Here is a 23654-nt window from a genome sequence, read left to right on the forward strand (position 1 = left end):
CCATAACCACCTCCACGCAGTCCACTTCCTCGGAAACCACATCGCAGACCTACACCACCACCACAAGCCCCACGCCACCACCAACCCCTTACATCCCCAGCTCAACCTCCACCACCACCCAGGTCTCTACGCCCTGTCAGCCCAACATATGCAGCTGGACCGAATGGTTGGACGTCGACTTCCCCTCACCGGGACCCAACCAGGGAGACTTTGAAACCTACCAGCACATCCGGGCTGCTGGCAAGAAAATCTGTCAACATCCACAGGAGATCGAGTGCCGTGCTGAGGACTACCCTGAGCTGCCCATCACACAGGTCGGACAGGTCGTGCAGTGCGATGTCAACTTTGGACTGGTGTGCAAGAACCAGGACCAGACTGGCAAATTTAAAATGTGCCTCAACTACAAGATCCGCGTCCTCTGCTGCAGCCCCAACCCCAACTGCCCAGCACCACTGCCCTACAGCACCACCAGCCCCACCACTACCACCACACGCAGAACACCAACCTCCACCTCCATAACCACCTCCACGCAATCCACTTCCTCGGAAACCACATCGCAGACCTACACCACCACCACAAGCCCCACGCCACCACCAACCCCTTACATCCCCAGCTCAACCTCCACCACCACCCAGGTCTCTACGCCCTGTCAGCCCAACATATGCAGCTGGACCGAATGGTTGGACGTCGACTTCCCCTCACCGGGACCCAACCAGGGAGACTTTGAAACCTACCAGCACATCCGGGCTGCTGGCAAGAAAATCTGTCAACATCCACAGGAGATCGAGTGCCGTGCTGAGGACTACCCTGAGCTGCCCATCACACAGGTCGGACAGGTCGTGCAGTGCGATGTCAACTTTGGACTGGTGTGCAAGAACCAGGACCAGACTGGCAAATTTAAAATGTGCCTCAACTACAAGATCCGCGTCCTCTGCTGCAGCCCCAACCCCAACTGCCCAGCACCACTGCCCTACAGCACCACCAGCCCCACCACTACCACCACACGCAGAACACCAACCTCCACCTCCATAACCACCTCCACGCAGTCCACTTCCTCGGAAACCACATCGCAGACCTACACCACCACCACAAGCCCCACGCCACCACCAACCCCTTACATCCCCAGCTCAACCTCCACCACCACCCAGGTCTCTACGCCCTGTCAGCCCAACATATGCAGCTGGACCGAATGGTTGGACGTCGACTTCCCCTCACCGGGACCCAACCAGGGAGACTTTGAAACCTACCAGCACATCCGGGCTGCTGGCAAGAAAATCTGTCAACATCCACAGGAGATCGAGTGCCGTGCTGAGGACTACCCTGAGCTGCCCATCACACAGGTCGGACAGGTCGTGCAGTGCGATGTCAACTTTGGACTGGTGTGCAAGAACCAGGACCAGACTGGCAAATTTAAAATGTGCCTCAACTACAAGATCCGCGTCCTCTGCTGCAGCCCCAACCCCAACTGCCCAGCACCACTGCCCTACAGCACCACCAGCCCCACCACTACCACCACACGCAGAACACCAACCTCCACCTCCATAACCACCTCCACGCAATCCACTTCCTCGGAAACCACATCGCAGACCTACACCACCACCACAAGCCCCACGCCACCACCAACCCCTTACGTCCCCAGCTCAACCTCCACCACCACCCAGGTCTCTACGCCCTGTCAGCCCAACATATGCAGCTGGACCGAATGGTTGGACGTCGACTTCCCCTCACCGGGACCCAACCAGGGAGACTTTGAAACCTACCAGCACATCCGGGCTGCTGGCAAGAAAATCTGTCAACATCCACAGGAGATCGAGTGCCGTGCTGAGGACTACCCTGAGCTGCCCATCACACAGGTCGGACAGGTCGTGCAGTGCGATGTCAACTTTGGACTGGTGTGCAAGAACCAGGACCAGACTGGCAAATTTAAAATGTGCCTCAACTACAAGATCCGCGTCCTCTGCTGCAGCCCCAACCCCAACTGCCCAGCACCACTGCCCTACAGCACCACCAGCCCCACCACTACCACCACACGCAGAACACCAACCTCCACCTCCACAACCACCTCCACGCAATCCACTTCCTCGGAAACCACATCGCAGACCTACACCACCACCACAAGCCCCACGCCACCACCAACCCCTTACGTCCCCAGCTCAACCTCCACCACCACCCAGGTCTCTACTCCCTGTCAGCCCAACATATGCATCTGGACCGAATGGTTGGACGTCGACTTCCCCTCACCGGGACCCAACCAGGGAGACTTTGAAACCTACCAGCACATCCGGGCTGCTGGCAAGAAAATCTGTCAACATCCACAGGAGATCGAGTGCCGTGCTGAGGACTACCCTGAGCTGCCCATCACACAGGTCGGACAGGTCGTGCAGTGCGATGTCAACTTTGGACTGGTGTGCAAGAACCAGGACCAGACTGGCAAATTTAAAATGTGCCTCAACTACAAGATCCGCGTCCTCTGCTGCAGCCCCAACCCCAACTGCCCAGCACCACTGCCCTACAGCACCACCAGCCCCACCACTACCACCACACGCAGAACACCAACCTCCACCTCCACAACCACCTCCACGCAATCCACTTCCTCGGAAACCACATCGCAGACCTACACCACCACCACAAGCCCCACGCCACCACCAACCCCTTACGTCCCCAGCTCAACCTCCACCACCACCCAGGTCTCTACTCCCTGTCAGCCCAACATATGCAGCTGGACCGAATGGTTGGACGTCGACTTCCCCTCACCGGGACCCAACCAGGGAGACTTTGAAACCTACCAGCACATCCGGGCTGCTGGCAAGAAAATCTGTCAACATCCACAGGAGATCGAGTGCCGTGCTGAGGACTACCCTGAGCTGCCCATCACACAGGTCGGACAGGTCGTGCAGTGCGATGTCAACTTTGGACTGGTGTGCAAGAACCAGGACCAGACTGGCAAATTTAAAATGTGCCTCAACTACAAGATCCGCGTCCTCTGCTGCAGCCCCAACCCCAACTGCCCAGCACCACTGCCCTACAGCACCACCAGCCCCACCACTACCACCACACGCAGAACACCAACCTCCACCTCCATAACCACCTCCACGCAGTCCACTTCCTCGGAAACCACATCGCAGACCTACACCACCACCACAAGCCCCACGCCACCACCAACCCCTTACATCCCCAGCTCAACCTCCACCACCACCCAGGTCTCTACTCCCTGTCAGCCCAACATATGCAGCTGGACCGAATGGTTGGACGTCGACTTCCCCTCACCGGGACCCAACCAGGGAGACTTTGAAACCTACCAGCACATCCGGGCTGCTGGCAAGCAAATCTGTCAACATCCACAGGAGATCGAGTGCCGTGCTGAGGACTACCCTGAGCTGCCCATCACACAGGTCGGACAGGTCGTGCAGTGCGATGTCAACTTTGGACTGGTGTGCAAGAACCAGGACCAGACTGGCAAATTTAAAATGTGCCTCAACTACAAGATCCGCGTCCTCTGCTGCAGCCCCAACCCCAACTGCCCAGCACCACTGCCCTACAGCACCACCAGCCCCACCACTACCACCACACGCAGAACACCAACCTCCACCTCCATAACCACCTCCACGCAATCCACTTCCTCGGAAACCACATCGCAGACCTACACCACCACCACAAGCCCCACGCCACCACCAACCCCTTACATCCCCAGCTCAACCTCCACCACCACCCAGGTCTCTACTCCCTGTCAGCCCAACATATGCAGCTGGACCGAATGGTTGGACGTCGACTTCCCCTCACCGGGACCCAACCAGGGAGACTTTGAAACCTACCAGCACATCCGGGCTGCTGGCAAGAAAATCTGTCAACATCCACAGGAGATCGAGTGCCGTGCTGAGGACTACCCTGAGCTGCCCATCACACAGGTCGGACAGGTCGTGCAGTGCGATGTCAACTTTGGACTGGTGTGCAAGAACCAGGACCAGACTGGCAAATTTAAAATGTGCCTCAACTACAAGATCCGCGTCCTCTGCTGCAGCCCCAACCCCAACTGCCCAGCACCACTGCCCTACAGCACCACCAGCCCCACCACTACCACCACACGCAGAACACCAACCTCCACCTCCACAACCACCTCCACGCAGTCCACTTCCTCGGAAACCACATCGCAGACCTACACCACCACCACAAGCCCCACGCCACCACCAACCCCTTACGTCCCCAGCTCAACCTCCACCACCACCCAGGTCTCTACTCCCTGTCAGCCCAACATATGCAGCTGGACCGAATGGTTGGACGTCGACTTCCCCTCACCGGGACCCAACCAGGGAGACTTTGAAACCTACCAGCACATCCGGGCTGCTGGCAAGAAAATCTGTCAACATCCACAGGAGATCGAGTGCCGTGCTGAGGACTACCCTGAGCTGCCCATCACACAGGTCGGACAGGTCGTGCAGTGCGATGTCAACTTTGGACTGGTGTGCAAGAACCAGGACCAGACTGGCAAATTTAAAATGTGCCTCAACTACAAGATCCGCGTCCTCTGCTGCAGCCCCAACCCCAACTGCCCAGCACCACTGCCCTACAGCACCACCAGCCCCACCACTACCACCACACGCAGAACACCAACCTCCACAACCACCTCCACGCAGTCCACTTCCTCGGAAACCACATCGCAGACCTACACCACCACCACAAGCCCCACGCCACCACCAACCCCTTACATCCCCAGCTCAACCTCCACCACCACCCAGGTCTCTACTCCCTGTCAGCCCAACATATGCAGCTGGACCGAATGGTTGGACGTCGACTTCCCCTCACCGGGACCCAACCAGGGAGACTTTGAAACCTACCAGCACATCCGGGCTGCTGGCAAGAAAATCTGTCAACATCCACAGGAGATCGAGTGCCGTGCTGAGGACTACCCTGAGCTGCCCATCACACAGGTCGGACAGGTCGTGCAGTGCGATGTCAACTTTGGACTGGTGTGCAAGAACCAGGACCAGACTGGCAAATTTAAAATGTGCCTCAACTACAAGATCCGCGTCCTCTGCTGCAGCCCCAACCCCAACTGCCCAGCACCACTGCCCTACAGCACCACCAGCCCCACCACTACCACCACACGCAGAACACCAACCTCCACAACCACCTCCACGCAATCCACTTCCTCGGAAACCACATCGCAGACCTACACCACCACCATTATCCCCACGCCACCATTTAGCCCCTACAGCCCTAGCACGACCTCCACCACCATTCCGGTCTCTACTCCCTGTCAGCCCAACATATGCAGCTGGACCGAATGGTTGGACGTCGACTTCCCCTCACCAGGACCCAACCAGGGAGACTTTGAAACCTACCAGCACATCCGGGCTGCTGGCAAGAAAATCTGTCAACATCCACAGGAGATCGAGTGCCGTGCTGAGGACTACCCTGAGCTGCCCATCACACAGGTCGGACAGGTCGTGCAGTGCGATGTCAACTTTGGACTGGTGTGCAAGAACCAGGACCAGACTGGCAAATTTAAAATGTGCCTCAACTACAAGATCCGCGTCCTCTGCTGCAGCCCCAACCCCAACTGCCCAGCACCACTGCCCTACAGCACCACCAGCCCCACCACTACCACCACACGCAGAACACCAACCTCCACAACCACCTCCACGCAATCCACTTCCTCGGAAACCACATCGCAGACCTACACCACCACCACAAGCCCCACGCCACCACCAACCCCTTACATCCCCAGCTCAACCTCCACCACCACCCAGGTCTCTACTCCCTGTCAGCCCAACATATGCAGCTGGACCGAATGGTTGGACGTCGACTTCCCCTCACCGGGACCCAACCAGGGAGACTTTGAAACCTACCAGCACATCCGGGCTGCTGGCAAGAAAATCTGTCAACATCCACAGGAGATCGAGTGCCGTGCTGAGGACTACCCTGAGCTGCCCATCACACAGGTCGGACAGGTCGTGCAGTGCGATGTCAACTTTGGACTGGTGTGCAAGAACCAGGACCAGACTGGCAAATTTAAAATGTGCCTCAACTACAAGATCCGCGTCCTCTGCTGCAGCCCCAACCCCAACTGCCCAGCACCACTGCCCTACAGCACCACCAGCCCCACCACTACCACCACACGCAGAACACCAACCTCCACAACCACCTCCACGCAGTCCACTTCCTCGGAAACCACATCGCAGACCTACACCACCACCACAAGCCCCACGCCACCACCAACCCCTTACATCCCCAGCTCAACCTCCACCACCACCCAGGTCTCTACTCCCTGTCAGCCCAACATATGCAGCTGGACCGAATGGTTGGACGTCGACTTCCCCTCACCAGGACCCAACCAGGGAGACTTTGAAACCTACCAGCACATCCGGGCTGCTGGCAAGAAAATCTGTCAACATCCACAGGAGATCGAGTGCCGTGCTGAGGACTACCCTGAGCTGCCCATCACACAGGTCGGACAGGTCGTGCAGTGCGATGTCAACTTTGGACTGGTGTGCAAGAACCAGGACCAGACTGGCAAATTTAAAATGTGCCTCAACTACAAGATCCGCGTCCTCTGCTGCAGCCCCAACCCCAACTGCCCAGCACCACTGCCCTACAGCACCACCAGCCCCACCACTACCACCACACGCAGAACACCAACCTCCACAACCACCTCCACGCAATCCACTTCCTCGGAAACCACATCGCAGACCTACACCACCACCATTATCCCCACGCCACCATTTAGCCCCTACAGCCCTAGCACGACCTCCACCACCATTCCGGTCTCTACTCCCTGTCAGCCCAACATATGCAGCTGGACCGAATGGTTGGACGTCGACTTCCCCTCACCAGGACCCAACCAGGGAGACTTTGAAACCTACCAGCACATCCGGGCTGCTGGCAAGAAAATCTGTCAACATCCACAGGAGATCGAGTGCCGTGCTGAGGACTACCCTGAGCTGCCCATCACACAGGTCGGACAGGTCGTGCAGTGCGATGTCAACTTTGGACTGGTGTGCAAGAACCAGGACCAGACTGGCAAATTTAAAATGTGCCTCAACTACAAGATCCGCGTCCTCTGCTGCAGCCCCAACCCCAACTGCCCAGCACCACTGCCCTACAGCACCACCAGCCCCACCACTACCACCACACGCAGAACACCAACCTCCACAACCACCTCCACGCAATCCACTTCCTCGGAAACCACATCGCAGACCTACACCACCACCACAAGCCCCACGCCACCACCAACCCCTTACATCCCCAGCTCAACCTCCACCACCACCCAGGTCTCTACTCCCTGTCAGCCCAACATATGCAGCTGGACCGAATGGTTGGACGTCGACTTCCCCTCACCGGGACCCAACCAGGGAGACTTTGAAACCTACCAGCACATCCGGGCTGCTGGCAAGAAAATCTGTCAACATCCACAGGAGATCGAGTGCCGTGCTGAGGACTACCCTGAGCTGCCCATCACACAGGTCGGACAGGTCGTGCAGTGCGATGTCAACTTTGGACTGGTGTGCAAGAACCAGGACCAGACTGGCAAATTTAAAATGTGCCTCAACTACAAGATCCGCGTCCTCTGCTGCAGCCCCAACCCCAACTGCCCAGCACCACTGCCCTACAGCACCACCAGCCCCACCACTACCACCACACGCAGAACACCAACCTCCACAACCACCTCCACGCAGTCCACTTCCTCGGAAACCACATCGCAGACCTACACCACCACCACAAGCCCCACGCCACCACCAACCCCTTACATCCCCAGCTCAACCTCCACCACCACCCAGTTCTCTACGCCCTGTCAGCCCAACATATGCAGCTGGACCGAATGGTTGGACGTCGACTTCCCCTCACCAGGACCCAACCAGGGAGACTTTGAAACCTACCAGCACATCCAGGCTGCTGGCAAGAAAATCTGTCAACATCCACAGGAAATTGAGTGTCAAGCGGAGAACTTCCAAAATATTCCTATTGAAAATCTTGGACAGGTTGTGCAGTGCGACGTTCAGTTTGGGCTGGTGTGTAAGAACAAAGAGCAGACTGGGAAAGTTAAAATGTGCCTCAACTACCAGATCCGTGTCCTCTGCTGCAGCCCCAACCCCAATTGCCCAGCCACCACACCCTACAGCACCACTGTCCCCAGCACCTTTACTACCACCTCTCAGTCAACACCATGTTTCTGTAAAGTTGGAGATTCTATCTTTTCACCTGGTTAGTTTACCTCTTTTTATCCATTTCCATTTCTTGTATTGAATGGTTTGTGTTTATTTTTCCTGTTCCTCAGTTGTAAATGTCCATGTTTTACTTGCGGTATTTCCATCACCTTTTTGAATTTTTGGTCCTGTTCTCCAGTCTTTCCTCCTTGTATCTTACTGTCCATTTTTACCTCCAGGTGATTTGATTTACAACAGAATGGATAGTGATGGGTGTCGATTTTATGCCATCTGTAGTCCAACCTGCACAATCGAACGGCATATTAGGGACTGCAATGCTACTACTCCTGTTACCACTACTTCTACTGAAACAACAACAGTTACTCCCGCTACTACCTCTCCAAGTGTTTTCCACGGTTGTGTTTCTGCTACTTATCCTCCACTACAGGTATATAATTTCTGTGTTATCTAATGGTTGTTTAAATGGCATCATTGGTAGGTTGGTACTAGAAATGAAGAGTTTCCACTCTTTAAACCTTGTATGTGCAGTTTGGCAGAAAATGACTTGCTCCTTATGGGTAATTGTCTTTGTTTGAATAGTGATTGTATTTAAAAATATACAGAATTAGTATTTAAAAATATACAGAAAAATACACAATACATGAATCCTTAACACCTAATACATATTCCAAAAAAATACAGGATGCATGAAAAACTCCCACCAATAAGATTAAACCAAATGCCCCAGCACTTCTTTTCTCCCACACACACACCACCCTACCTCCTAACGTTGCCTCTCTTCCATTAGGTCCAAACGGGCCAAAATTGCACAGGACATGTGCCTCTGCAGGTCATAAACAGAACTCCTCCCCGACATTACCAGATAAGGACTCCCCCAAGAGAGCCAAAAGGAGGGAAAAAAAGAGTCAAAAACTAACTGCAGCCAATTTTATAGGGATGCAGGGATTCTAGGAATGAAACAACATAATTTCCTGTGTCCACTCACTGGACTGGACTCTCTGGACCTCCTGGAGGTCTGTAACTTTATGGTTTTTAAAGGCACCCATGTCAAACCAGGACAGTAATAGACATAACATAAAATTCATATGTATGTTCTGAATTTCTTTTCATACCGACAAAGCAAGCTATAATAATGTTTTCTAACTCATTCAATGCTAGTCGCTTCCTGATGCACTGTGTCACCTCCTGATGCACTGCATTGCATAAATAACCAACCTTCTTACTGCAATAATAGAGGAAGTTCTCTTGATCATTTTATTACTTCACTAAACAGAAGACATTAATGGAGGGTGTACCTTGCAATCTTGTGTGCCAGCAAGTTTTGTTCCTTTTGCAGCCTGGACAACACTACAAATTATCCAACTGTACAGAACTCCTTTGTAAGGGAAACAACAATGTGGAAATAATTCCAACACACTGCCCACCTGTGAAGGAAATTACCTGTGCCAACAAGTACCCAGCCATTCTGGTACCTGATGAAAACGGCTGTTGTTACCACTATGAGTGCCAATGTAAGCACCAGTAGATGAAGGAATAACTTTCTTTCATGGAATAACCTTTTCTGAAGAAAGCAAAACTTTGTTCAGATCACACTAGCCTTATGTTTTCACAGACTTGCTCTGTAAATGGTTGTTGTTCAGTGCCTAAATTCTTTCTTCTACCTTCATTTTCTTTCTACATTTTCTTCCCCCCCCCCCCCCCCCCACCAGACTAATTAATGCTAATGTAATTATTTCCTCTCTGCCAGGTGTGTGTAGTGGATGGGGTGATCCTCATTACATTACTTTTGACGGAACCTACTATACTTTCCTTGAAAACTGCACTTACGTCCTGGTGAAACAGATTGTGCCTAAATACGACAACTTCCGCGTCTACATCGACAATTACTACTGTGACTCAAAGGATGGACTTTCCTGCCCCAAATCCATTATTATTTTCTACAAATCAGCCAAAGTGGTGCTGACACGTGAACTTGTGAATGGCAAGATGACCAACGTGGTAAAATAGACATTATTTATATTGAAAAAATAAAAGAAATAGGGTCCCTAGACCTCACTGATTCACATTCGAAGTACAGTCAGTTAGAATATCATTGGAGGTGGTGAGGGTAGAGGGTACCAGTAGGAAAAAATAAAATATTATAATTATAGAGTCATTTAGGCTGGAAAAGACCTTCAAGAGCAAGTCCAACCGCTAATACTACTCTGCCAAGTCCACCATTTAAACCATGTCCCAAAGTGCCATTTCTACACAGCTTATAAACACCTGCAGGCGTGGTGACTCCAGCACCTCCCTGGACAGCCTGTTGCAATGCTTGATAACCCTTTACTTAATTTTTAATTCATTTAAGTCACTGACTCCATTTTTACTTAAAAAAAATAATTGAAAGAAGAAATAAATACAAATGGGAACATTGTGGAAAACTACCTAAATCTTCAGTTACACAGAGAAGGGCTGAGGTGATGTCCCCCCTTGCCATCTCACAGCTGTGCTGCTCCCTCCTTCCCACCAGTTTCTAAGAACAAAATATCAGGAACAGCTCAGCAGATGTGAATATATAATGTGCACATGTGTGTATATAGAAATAACACTGGGAAATGAGCTGAGGGAGCTGTTAGAGAAGACAGGACGCTCACACTGGTGCCTGACTCACCTTTCATGGTGCCAGTCCCTTACACAAACACGTTATGAAGAATCACAAGTGAAAACCATGAACGCAATTCTTCTCTCATGGTGAAGATGGCTCCTTGGTCCTCATCAACTGAATAATTAGGGATGACTTCCCCTGCACAGGGAATTTCAAGCAACAAATATAACCATGATGTAATTCCTCCTCCAGCTCCTTCCTGAGAAGCAACTTATAGCTGCAGAAAATAGGTGACATTACTGAAAACAATCAGGCAGTAGCAGTGCTTATTCTGAAGTTGGCTTTATCTTTTTTTTTTTAATCCTGTGTACAGATGTACTTCAACAACAAGGTAGTCAAGCCAGGCTTCAAAAAGGATGGCATTGCTTTCTCCATGCTTGGCATCAACATGATTGTGGAAATCAAAGAGATTGGTGCAACCATCACCTTCAGCGGCCTGATTTTCTCTGTGAAACTCCCCTTCAGCAAATTTGGCAACAACACTGAAGGACAGTGTGGTAAGACTGATGCACCAATGGAGAAGGGACTCCTTCCCCATCTTGTTGTGGTCATTCTCACCCACTCTGGCTATGCAGTCTCCTAACTGACAGAAATATGTAAACAGAACCCAAATGGAAATGAAAAGAGTTCTGCTCTTCAACTTCTGTAGCAGCAAAAGCTCAATATTTCAGGGTGTTTTTTTTGTTTGTTTGTTTCTTTGTGGGGTTTTTTGGAGTTTGGGGCTGGAGTTTGGAGTTTGCTTGGTTTTCCCTTAAGCTAAATTAAAGTTCACACAGCTGCCTCTGAAGGAAAGCACCTTCTGCATTTCATGAGCACGATCATGTAGTGTGCACCTCTGGAAGGGCTTACAAGACTTCCACACCTTGTCTCTTCCAGGAACGTGTACAAATGATGAATCAGATGAATGCCGCTTGCCGAACGGTAAGATCATTTCTTCCTGTCCTCAAATGGCTCATCACTGGATTGTTGATGACAACAAGACGTGTCATGGAGTACCAGTACCACCAGTTATAACCACACCTCCACCAAAGCCTCAATGTGAAACACCTCCTCTCTGCAAGCTTATCTGGAGCGAGTAAGGAATAACGGAATTAATACACTCTTTCTAGACAAAACTGTCTCAGTATCTTACAAGAAGAGTAAGAACTAAAGCCCTAGCATGTAATAATAGCTGAAAATGGCAGCTTAAGGACAAGATATATATAGTAAAAGGCCTTTGCAAAAGAAATTACTCTTCTTTAATGACTTGTTAGCCAAAGATAACTGAGCAATAAGAAATGAAATCAGAAAATCAGGGATAGAGCAAGCATTAAAATCCATACTCCCTGGGTTGAAAGCACACAGATTTATGTTGTCCTAGAGATTGGAGCAGATGATTTCTGAGGTCTCTTCCAACCTAAGCCCTTCTATGACCTTTCTCCCTCCATTCCAGGGTATGCTCAGTCAGCCTCAGTTACAGTGTTAAGATTGAATTTGAAGTGTGTCTTCACTATCATAAAGAACCAGCCAGGTTAACAGAGCAGATAGAAACATCTCCACCAAAAAGCATCCTTCTTTCTTTGTACATTTGATGTACAGGGAGCATCAAAAGCACAAAGCCTTGTTTCCTGCAGTAGTTCCTATCCTTGCGTGAGCACTGACAAAAGCTTTTCTTTCAGCTGGGTCACTTTTAAAGGCCCTCTTGCATGTGCTTGCCATAGTGTCTAATAAGTTATGAGCTACTTTTTTGTGTAATTTTTCTCTCTCTTGGCTACTTTTACCATCACTTTTCCTCAGTCTGCCTTTTCAATGAAATTTGTGCTGTCAGATTGATGAAAAGTCGTGTCCAGAAGCAGAAAGACTGTCACCATTAGCCTCTTTAGCAAAATAAAAAATGGAGCTTCAAATTCCTTAGCCACTCCTTTCCTGCATCTATCTCCCAGATTTTTTGGCCATTCTTAGGGTTTTATCTCTCAATACATTCCTTCCTGTCAGGGAGTAGTGTGCCTGTAACTGGGAAGCACAGCCTGACAGGAAGAGATTTTCTCTAATGACTGGTTGACATCAAAGGAATTTGTCTTCTTCTCTGTCTGCAGGATTTTTGCAGCATGCCACGGAGTGATACCACCAGAACCATTTTTCAAGGGCTGTGTTTTTGACGGATGTCGCATAGATGAAGAATCCATGCAATGTTCCAGCTTGGAGATATATGCTACAGAGTGTGCTGCTAGAGGTGTCTGCATTGACTGGAGAGATAAAACCAACAATATCTGCCGTAAGTATCACAGGACTCAATGCTGTCTGCGACAGATGGTAGCAATTAGTGATTAATTCAGTAATTGAGTGGTAAGGATTTTGTTAGAGCAACATTCTTACTCAGAAGCTGGAGATAAAGATGACAAAGTTGTAGTCACTTCTGCTGCAAAAATGCACCTACTGTCAGTTTCTAATCTTTTTTCTTCTTTCTCCATCAGCATACAACTGCCCAGCACACATGGTTTACAGGCCATGTGGGTCCATTAATCCTGCTACCTGTGACCAGAGGTATGGAAAGGCAAAGAAACCACCCACTCCAAAACAACTGCTTATATTTTTCTGTCTACTGTCACATAGCTCCTTTCTTTAGAAACTGGAGTTACTTAATAATGAAATGTCTTGAGAATTTGGCTAGTTTATTTAAGACCTATAAATACCAATCAGCTCTATGAAAATGCACTTCCTGTTGCACTTCAGAAAATGTAACTCACTTTGTCTTCCTTCTATCTGACATGGCAAGCTGACATGAGCCACTCTCTCCTGCTTCACTGCATACTTGTTGTACTCAAACACATATTTTCCTCCCACTCTAGCCTTGTTGAGCTTCCTGGCTATGGAGTGACTGAAGGATGTTTCTGTCCTGAAGGAAAGACACTCATGAGTATAAACAACCTCACCTGTGTCTCTGAATGCTGTAAGTAATCTTTAGCTACTTTAGGGGAAATAAAGATCAGGATTGATAGGCAGGAGGCTTGTGTTCTCCTGACATCTTCTGCATGGCCAGATCTTGGGCCAAACCAATCTCTTTAGCCTCCTAATTGAACAATAATCAGTATTACCCTTTCTCTATCTGCCTTCCTTACGTGAGACCTACCAAGACAGCAGAATTCTACATTTCAGAAGAACTAGTCTGCAGATCCATTTTCTTGATATTTTTACCTTCACAATATTTGTATTTGAAACTGCACAAATCTACTTCTCAATCTCAGTTTTCAGTGGGGTAAATCTCCATTTGTGTGTTTTTTCTTTCCAGTCTGCAGAGGATCAAATGGAGAATCCAGATCAGTGAGTATCACAATTAATGTCGTTTATTTAGCACAGACAAGCCAAGCAAGACAAAGCTTTGCTTAGGCTGAGGGAGATTTTGTGGGGTTGGTTTGTGGAGGTTTTTTTGCTGTTATTGTTGTTATTTGGGGTTTTTTTAATATTTGCTTCTTTTTAATCTTAAAATAATGATGACTGCCAGAGCAGAAACCCTCATTCCTCCCTTAGAAACGTAACAGAAAGTGATGGGATGTTCTTTCATTAACCATCACCCAACATACTGAAATAAAAGAGAAAGGGGAAAAAAAAAGGAAGAAGAGGGAAAATAAAGAGATAGGTAGCAGTAGTAGTGGAACTTCAGCATATGTGCTACTTCTATTTCCACAAATTTAGATGCTTGGGGGTACGGTTTAGGGGTGAACTTCCTAGAGCAGGGTTAATAGTTGGACTTGATGATTCCAACCTGAATGATTCTGTGAAATTTGGCCCTGCAAAAATTATGGGGGATGGAGTGACAGATGGATAACAAAGTTTACCTGTTGCTGGTAATACTGATAGTCTGCATTCATAGTTCCTCATCTACCAACAAACCGTAGATATTTCTCCTTGGAAGCTAATATGGAAATGAGTATTTTATACCATAGTGTCTTATTCAAAAATACACACAAAGCTCAATCAATTCTCCTTTAGATCTCTTATACCCCCCATACCAACACTACTAATAAATAGTGATAGGTGTTTGAACACCCTCAGAACCTTTAGTAACCTCCAGCATCTTCCCCTAAGTAGCTTCACAGAATCACAGAGTGGTCTGGGTTGGAAGGGATCTCCAAAGGTCTTCCAGTGCAACCCTCTCTGCAGTCAGCAGGGACATCCTCCACTAGATCAGGTTGCCCAGAGCCCTCTTAAGCCTAACCCTGAATATCTCCAGGGAAGGGGCTTCAACCACCTCCCTGGGCAACTTTTTGCAGTGTTCCACTACCCTTATGGTAAAGAACCTGTTCCTGAAATCCAATCAGTTTGAGGGTTTCTTATAAAATCTAAAAATACTAGAAATATGAAAAAAAGTTGACATAATCAGACACATAATCTGGTCTGAATAAGTAAACCAGAAACACACAGAATGACTTTTTCTTGAATTAATATATACCTCTCTCTATATAAAATGTTTTTAATTCCTTATTTTTCTTCTTTTCTTTTCTTTTTAAAATATAGCCAGGAGAAAAATGGACAGCAGATTGCCAGGAATGTGTCTGTGACAAATACACCCTTAAAGTCCACTGTAGGAAACACAAATGTCATCCAACAGAGCAAGTGTTTTGTGATGAACCAGGCTACATGCCTGTTCAAGTACAGATACCGGAAGATCCATGCTGCACCAGGACTGAGTGTTGTAAGTACTGTCTCAGTTCTTTCTCATGGGGAAAAGACTACACTCATTTGTGGAAACTATAGAAATAATAGCTCATTTTTCAAAATAATTTGCATTGATTTCATATTCCTTATGTCCCACTTCTTATGGCCTTTTTGCAGAGCATTATTAAATGCCAGAAAACAGCAGATTTAGAAATGAAACTATTTGATATAGACAAATGTAATTTAACACCTAAAACCTTTAATGCTGATACCATCTGGAAAACTAACTTAAAATTATTCAAAGCAATTTTCTGTTTCAAAGACCAGTATACCAAGACTATATATATATTAATATTATCTTAATTTTTAAAAGTCTTGAGCACTAAAAAATCACTCAAGAAATTTCCTGAACCTCTGAGAGTGGTCAGATTTCCCATTACAGCACGAATTTCTCTACTGAAGTCTCTCTTGCCAGCCATCACCACTCTGTTCTTCTCAGATGATGCTTTGGTTCTGCAAAGCTTATGGAAAAGCCAATTCACTTGAAAAATAGTTGTGCAAATATCCTGTGTTAGTCACTAAACCAATTTGTGTAAAACTCACCATATTTTCCCCATGGGAAAGCTATTTGATTTGCTTTTTGGGCCCAGGCTCAGAGAGGATAAAGTGAGAGCTACATCCTGTGTAATTCATTGTGGTAGGTTGAAATTACCCACCCCCCACCCCCATCTAATTTGGTGAAAACTACCCCCAAAATAAATTGCCAGACCAGCTCAGCTTCAGATGGAAGCAAATGAAGCTCTGTTTACAAGCAAATTAAAATCTAGAAATCTGAAATGCAATGACTATGTACAAAATATACAATATATGTACAATATATATATATATATATATATATATATATAAACAACACAGAAACCCCCCTGGATTGATCCAGGGGGCCATTTCACTTCCTCCCCAACTCCCTCCCTCCTTCCTGCTACCTCACACAGTAGTCAAAACAGAGATACCCCAGCAAGGCCACAGGAGAGAGAGAAAGAAGTTGCAATCAGAAGCAACAGAAGAAGAAAAGAGAGCAAGATTTATGCCTCTGCTCTATATCCCCCATTAGCAAGCCACTGAATTATGTAGACCTTATCATTATTTCTCTTTTGTATCTAGTGGTAATAATTATAGAATCATAGACTCATCGAATTGTTGGGTTGGAAGGGACCCCAAGGCTCATCCAGTTCCAACCCCCCTGCCATGGGCAGGGATACCTCACGCTAGATCAGGTTGCTCACAGCCACATCCAGCCTGGCCTTAAAAATCTCCAGGAATGAGGCTTCTACCACCTCCCTGGGCAACCTGTTCCAGTGTCTCACCACCCTCATGGTGTAAAACTTCTTCCTAACATCCAATCAGTCCTTGCAGTCAGGAACTAGGCTAAAGCTCCCCCTTCAAAGTGTAACATTCATGAAAACCAAGATTATTTTCATTTCAAAATCCTGAGCTCAATGTTTGCTGTATTCTCTCACATTAAACAGATTGCAACACCAGCCTCTGCCCTGAGCCCACCCCACAGTGCTTAGATGGACAGGAAGTAGTCACCATAATGCAGCCTGGGAAATGCTGTCCTGCCTTTGAGTGCAGTAAGTACTGAGCACCTTCTTAATCAGATGTTAGTCACAGCTGCATCTTCCTAAGTGTATGAGCACAATACCTTCAAAAGGGAAAGATGCAAGTTTTAGCTCTCTTATCATATGAAGCCATGAGGTTATGTCACATGCTCCTTAAAGCTTACACCTCTGACACCACCTTTCTTCCTTCTTCACAGGACATGGCTGTGTACTCAATGAAACCTACTACGCGGTAAGTACACCGAGTAACTTGCTATTAAAATACACCTTCAGTAAGCTCACAATGAAGTTCTTTTGAGAATCCTATCATGGACCATATTCTGCAGAAAGCCTGAGATAAAACAGGGTCTTCTCAGAGATGCCAAATGATAGGACAAGGGGCAATGGCTGCAAGCTGAACATTAGGAAAAGGTTTTTCACTGGTAGGGTGACAAAACACTGGAATGGGCTGCCCAGAGAGGTTGTGGAGTCTCCTTCTCTGGAGACATTCAAAACCCCCCTGGATGTGTTCCTGTGTGACCTACCCTAGGTGATCCTGCCCTGGCAGGGAGGTTGGACTAGACGATCTTTCAAGGTCCAACCCCTAGTGTTCTGTGATTCCCTGATTCTGTGATTACTGATCTTTCAATCAAGGTCAGCAGATCAACACCCTCCCTACAAGCAAAAGCATTTTCAGCTCTCCTTTCTGCACAAGGCAGAGTTTAATTCCAAAATGGATACTATCAACAACAGAAACCCTGTTGTAGATAAACCAACCAAAATTGTATTTAAGGACAGTTTACCCCACACAGAGTTCAGCTTCACATTGTCTGTGATGTACACACACAGAGTAACTTGCTTTTACTGATGAATAACAAGGTGTTTCCTGACTTCCCCTAGCCTGGAGCTGTTGTTCCATCAGGCCCCTGTGAAGAATGTGTCTGCTCTGAATCCTCTTACTCCAACCCTCACCGTCCTACTGTCAAGTGTGAGCCTGTTGTCTGTGACACGTACTGCCCAGAGGTGAGAGTTATTTTGCTGTCAGTCCTTCCTACCCCACTCAGCTCAAATGTCTACCATTAGATCAGTGGTCCTGTGCTCCATAAGGTCCTGGTCTCAAAGCCATTTCTTCTCTGTTTCTTTGACAACAGGGCTATAAGTATACAAAGGAACCTGGACAGTGCTGTGGCACGTGCAAGGCAGCAGCCTGTATCTTGACCCTGGGAGGCAACATCACACGTGTGCTCCAGGTAACTATCCCTGCTTTGCTTCATTTTGGGTGGACTCTGCTCATCTTTGCACTCTTTCCTCTCCTTATTCAGGCAGGGAATGGACTGTTTGACACAGCTTGAACAGTACCTTCATCCATGAAACTCCAGTTCTAACAAAGACTTCTGGAAGCAACTGTGATACTGAACCATAACTTTCAGAAACCAAGCTAGGAAAATACCTAAGTGAAAGCACTGGGCTTGTATTTGCCTTCAGCTCTGAAAATACAGCACCCATTTTCCTTGAAGGATAATTTTATCTGTGGAAACAGTTTCCTGCTCCAAACAGCTGATCTCAAGTTAGCTGAGGGCGTTAGGAGACGACGAGTCAGCAGAGCCAATAGGAATCCTGCCATGTATCCAAATGGACATACCATAAATTCTTATGGCAAAACCATCAAAACACAAATTAATCTTTCCAAAAAAGTCCACATCTTATCCTGTTGACACAGAAAGCATGTCCAAATAGAAATACAGCCTCTTCACTGGGTTGATGAAGACAACACACAGCATTATGACAATCAGCTGAAATTCACAGAAATGGTTTGGAATAACCAAACTGCAGTAGGCAGCAATGAACAGAAACTGGGCTTGCTTTTGATTTTTTTTTTTTTTGTTTCTTTTTTTTTATGTAAGAGGATTTTTGTTCACTTTAATTTTAACTGCTTTCAGGTTGGAGAATTCTGGAACGCACCTGGTAACAACTGTACAAGTTACACATGTGAAAAATATGAAGACCAGTACATTAAAGTTGTCTTACAGAAGACCTGTCCTCCCTTTAACCCTGATGAGTGTGATGCAGTAAGTACTCTTGAACCAGCTCTCCTCCAAAAATGCTGCAGTGGCTAACACCACTGCTAGAAGGATTATGACATCCAAGGAAAAACACCTAGCAGAAGCATCATATAGGAAGTAGCTCTCATTTTATCCTCTCTGGTCCACATCAATTTTCATTTCAGAAAAGCAAATCAGAATGCAAATTGGTGATATCTCAATCCTCATTGAGGACTGGGCATTAGAGGAAAGGGTACAGCATAACCTTTTGGATTCCTAAACATGTCAGATGACCCAGGAGCAAGGAAAATACTGGATTTTTATCCCTAAATTATTTATGATTATAAATTCTTTTTTAGAATTGACTTACTGAGAGAAAAGATGAAGGAGAATAAGCTTCATCAGTTCACAACTCAACTTAATACAGCTCAGGGTAGATTAGAACCATCCCCACACATCTCAGGGGACTTCTCTGAAGTAGTTATGTGCCCTTAACATTTAGCCCTGCATAAAATTAGATTCCATGTCAATAGAGCAAACTTTCTGGTGCCAGAGAAATTTAAGCAGCAGGGGAAGTCTCTGCTTTCATGTGCAGACATGAAACCTGAGTTATCTTTTTCTGTTTTCTCCACTCAAGGATGACATCAAGGTGTCTGATGATGGCTGCTGTCAAGTGTGCAGACCAAATCTCAGGAGTAAGTAATGATAACTTTGTGAAGAGCATGTGATGATAATATGTTGCCTTACTAGGTACATTAGTCCATCTGACATGGCAGATGCATAGATAGAAGAGGTGAACAGACCAGCTTTGGGATCACCACCTCACACTGGGGTGGGAAAGGAAGCAGGTGGGAAAAAGAAAGACACAGAACATTCATAGCAGGCAATTCAAGGCCTTGGAAAACATGGATATGGTGAACTTTCCCATCTTCTACTGTTAAATGTTAGCCCTTTTATGGGAGGGAGAGGACTATGACTATTCCACAACTCCCTTAGATACATTCTCTTTAAGGAATAAAGTGAAGGCAGTGCTGGGAGTGGGATGAGCGTTGAACAGTTACCACAGGGCTGCTCTTTATTTCTGCACCCTGCACTGAGATTGCATAAGCAAAAGGCATATCTTCATTCTTGATGAACACAAGCAGCAAAAATCATCATTTGCCCTTAGCAATGTAAAGGGAAATGCACTGTGACCTAATTTCCCATTTAAGCTCCATCCATCTCAGTTTTCCACTACAGTCTATCATGCAGAGAGCGCAATTTCTATGCACACATATTTTAACCCCTTTTGCCTTGTCTGTGACACCCTCAGGCTGTATGAAGCGCAATAGTACTGATGTCATCAGACACCGTGGCTGTGTGTCTCCTGCACCTGTTGAGATCACATACTGCGAAGGCAGCTGTGATGCTTATGCACGGTAAGTGGCATAACAACCGTAGAACCATTAAGGTTGGGAAAGACCTCCAAGACCATCAAGTTCAGCCTTCTACCCAATACTTCCATGACCACTAGACCATGTCCTAAAGCGCAATATCTATTCATTCTTGGAACACCTTCAGGGATGGTGACTCCATCACCTCCCTTTTCCAATGCCTGACCACTCTTGCAGTTAAGAAATTCTTCCTAATATCCAATTCTAAACCTCCCTTGGCACAGCTTGAGACCATACTCTCTTGTCCTGTTCTTAGTCATTTGAGAGAAGAGGCCAGCACCGGCCTCACTACAATCTCGTTTCAGGTAGCAATAAGAGCAATAGGGTCTTCTGTCAGCCTCCTCTTCAAGCTAAACAATCCCAGCTCCCTCAACCTCTCCTTCTAAGTCCTGCTCTCCAAACTTCTCACCAGCTTTGTTGCAGTTCTCTGTACCCACTCCAGCACCTCAATGTCTTTCTTATACTGCAGTGCCCCAACTGTGCTCTCATGTCTTCTGCACTTTACAGTTGTTACACAAAGCAAATTGCAAATGATTTGTAGCATGTCCAACACCCACCCAGCCATCAGCTGCTTCCATTGTGCTAGCCAGAGTCTTTAACAACCACACTGATGTGCTTGCTTAATTACCTCAAGGACTCACAATGTTTTAATAGCCTGTTCAGGGTCATGGTGAAGAGCCCCAAATTTTGATTTTTGCCCATGTAAAAGTGAAGGGTTTGTGGGTTTTTTTCTCTTTTTTTTTTTTTTCCCTCCTTCTTATTTCATTTTGACCTGGCTTAATATGTCATCTGGACTAATTAATTTACTTTTTCTGTGACTTAATGAAGAGCTAGACCCATCCATTTTTACAATGAGGAGCAGCTTACTTCTAACGCATCACAATAGTCTAAGAATTGATAATATTGAGCAATAGTCCCACGTGCAAGCATGTGACTTCTGGTTGTATTTAGTAATGTGGTTGGGGGCAGTGCTCTTTTTGATGTCACTTCTGAACCCCTCTCTTCTGTTGCTTTTGCAACCAGGTATTCTCTGGAGGCAAACACGATGGACCATAAATGCTCGTGTTGTCAGGAAATCAAGACCAGACAAAGAAAGGTGACTCTGACATGCAGTGATGGAACCTTCCTTGATTACTCATACACCTACGTGGAGAAATGCAGCTGTGTGACTGCTGACTGCATTCTCCAAGGCACCACCCAACAGCAAACAAAGCAGATCTCTCAGGAGCAAGTGAAAGGCTGAAAGCAGCACTTGAGAGAAGTCGCCAAGGGAGGATTGAACAGAAAACTTTAAATTAAAAAGAAAAACAAACAAACAAACAAAAAACACAACAAAACTTTGAAAAAGAAAAAAAAAGTGTCAAAAGCAGCTCAAATTTTTGGTGACCAGATGATATCTTCTGCATACAAACTCAATGTCTCTGTCTACATCATTTCAAGTTCTCATTATCAATCTGCTGTACTTTTCTGCTTCTTTTTCTCTTTGCAATAAGGAAATCTTAGGCTACAGAAAGCCATACCTTCTAAAACTGTAAACTTCTACACCTGAAACAATTTTTTGATGAGCTTGTTTCCTTTTTCTCACAAGAAAACAAAATGGAATAAATCTTATCACGAGAAGCTGCTGTGCACTACTCTTTGTTTACATAACACCAACAACATAGTAACTGTATGAAAACATGGATATTTTTTTTTTTTGTGGTTAACTGTTTACAGAAGAAGTATATATATATTTTTTTTTGCCAATGGGGCATATGAAGGATTTTTGTAAACATAATAATAATAATAGTAATAATAGTAATAATAATATATGTAAATTCTTTCCTAAGAAGCTTTTCGAAGTTGAACCATTGCTATTTATTTTGGAAAATTGATTTGTTGGGTCATTTCTTTCAGAATGAATGTCATCCCATTTCTTAGTCTTAGTTATGGTATCTGGGTGTGGTTATTTCCTCCTATTTTATTTTGGAATATTGTTTTATTTTTTTTGTTCCTCATGGAAAAAAAAAAACCAAACAAAACCAAACCAACCAACACCTAATGATGATTAATAAATTTGAAGCATTTTACAGCATGTCTCCTTTGACTTTTCACTGAATCCCTTCCACATAGAGTTGCTGGTCCCATAAAAAATTTTGGCTTCCCCTTCTACTACAGTCATTTCTCAACAGTTTTAGGTCAACAATCAATCTGGACTGTGGTACCTAACCCCTGTAGAGCTTCAATACTGTTTTGAGCAAAAGGCACTCAAAAACAAATACTGAAAGAGTTCCAATCCATCAAGTGCTCAGAAGCCATCAGTTAGTGAGCTTCCAGCAAGCAAGTAGATTCAGAGTTCATAGATCCATAGAATGGTTTGGGTTGGAAGGAATCTTAAAGATCATCACCATGGGCAGGGACACCTTCCACCAGCCCAGGTTGCTAAGGCCTCGTCCATCCTGGTCTTGAACACCTCTAGGGAGGGGACATCCACAGCCTCCCTGGGCAACCTGTTCCAGTGCCTCACCACCCTCACTGTCAAGAATTTCTTCCTAATCTGCAGTCTAAATCTCCCCTCTTCAAGCTTCAATCCCCTTCATGCTATCACAACAAGCCCTTGTAAAAAGTCCCTTCCTGGATTTCTTGGAGGCCTCCTTCAGATACTGGAAGGCTGCTCTTGGCTGAAAGCCTTCCTTTCTCCAGCCTGAACAGCCCCAACTCTCCCAGCCTGTCCCCATAGGGGAGGTGCCCCAGCCCTCTGATCCTCAAGACCCTTTCCAACAGCTCCATGTCCTTGTGCTGGGAGCCCCAGAACTGGAGGCAGTGCTGCAAGTATGGTTTCAGGAGAGCAGAGGGGCTGCTGCTCTCCCTGTTTTGGATGCAGTCCAGCAACCATTGCTGTCTCCTGGAGAGTTTGTCACCAACTGACACCCCCAAATCCTCCTCCAGGCTGCTTTTAAGCCACCCCTTGCCCAGTCTGGTTTTGTGCTTGGGATTGCCCTGACCCAGGTGTAGATCTTTTTACATACTTAGTAGCCCTGAAAGTTTCTTACACACAGCAATAACAACTCATATCCTCCCCTACTTTCACTGAGCATCACTAGTAACATCACACATCCTGTTGGCTCAAATCCCTACCTCCTCCCAGCTTCTTGTTT

General features: G+C 46.7%; 1 protein-coding gene across 1 annotated transcript in view; it reads left to right on the forward strand.

Moving 5' to 3' along the window:
* Positions 1 to 21760, forward strand: part of MUC5AC (mucin 5AC, oligomeric mucus/gel-forming) — a 56071-nt gene extending 34311 nt beyond the window's left edge. Inside the window, exons 35-55 of the mRNA XM_054390736.1 lie at positions 21 to 532; positions 1139 to 2978; positions 3099 to 3491; positions 3639 to 5024; positions 5166 to 5531; positions 5673 to 6038; positions 6153 to 6545; positions 6687 to 7052; positions 7194 to 7559; positions 9499 to 9673; positions 9910 to 10160; positions 11123 to 11306; positions 11686 to 11884; positions 12885 to 13063; positions 13263 to 13332; positions 14078 to 14109; positions 17261 to 17295; positions 18983 to 19111; positions 19722 to 19779; positions 20397 to 20502; positions 21541 to 21760. Of these exons, the coding sequence (XP_054246711.1) occupies positions 21 to 532; positions 1139 to 2978; positions 3099 to 3491; positions 3639 to 5024; positions 5166 to 5531; positions 5673 to 6038; positions 6153 to 6545; positions 6687 to 7052; positions 7194 to 7559; positions 9499 to 9673; positions 9910 to 10160; positions 11123 to 11306; positions 11686 to 11884; positions 12885 to 13063; positions 13263 to 13332; positions 14078 to 14109; positions 17261 to 17295; positions 18983 to 19111; positions 19722 to 19779; positions 20397 to 20502; positions 21541 to 21760 (7626 nt within the window). The remainder of the gene's footprint in view (positions 1 to 20; positions 533 to 1138; positions 2979 to 3098; positions 3492 to 3638; positions 5025 to 5165; positions 5532 to 5672; positions 6039 to 6152; positions 6546 to 6686; positions 7053 to 7193; positions 7560 to 9498; positions 9674 to 9909; positions 10161 to 11122; positions 11307 to 11685; positions 11885 to 12884; positions 13064 to 13262; positions 13333 to 14077; positions 14110 to 17260; positions 17296 to 18982; positions 19112 to 19721; positions 19780 to 20396; positions 20503 to 21540) is intronic.
* The last annotated feature ends 1894 nt before the right edge of the window (positions 21761 to 23654 follow it).

Source organism: Indicator indicator, chromosome 21 (genome assembly GCF_027791375.1).
Source record: "Indicator indicator isolate 239-I01 chromosome 21, UM_Iind_1.1, whole genome shotgun sequence".
Classification (NCBI taxonomy): Eukaryota; Metazoa; Chordata; class Aves; order Piciformes; family Indicatoridae; genus Indicator; species Indicator indicator.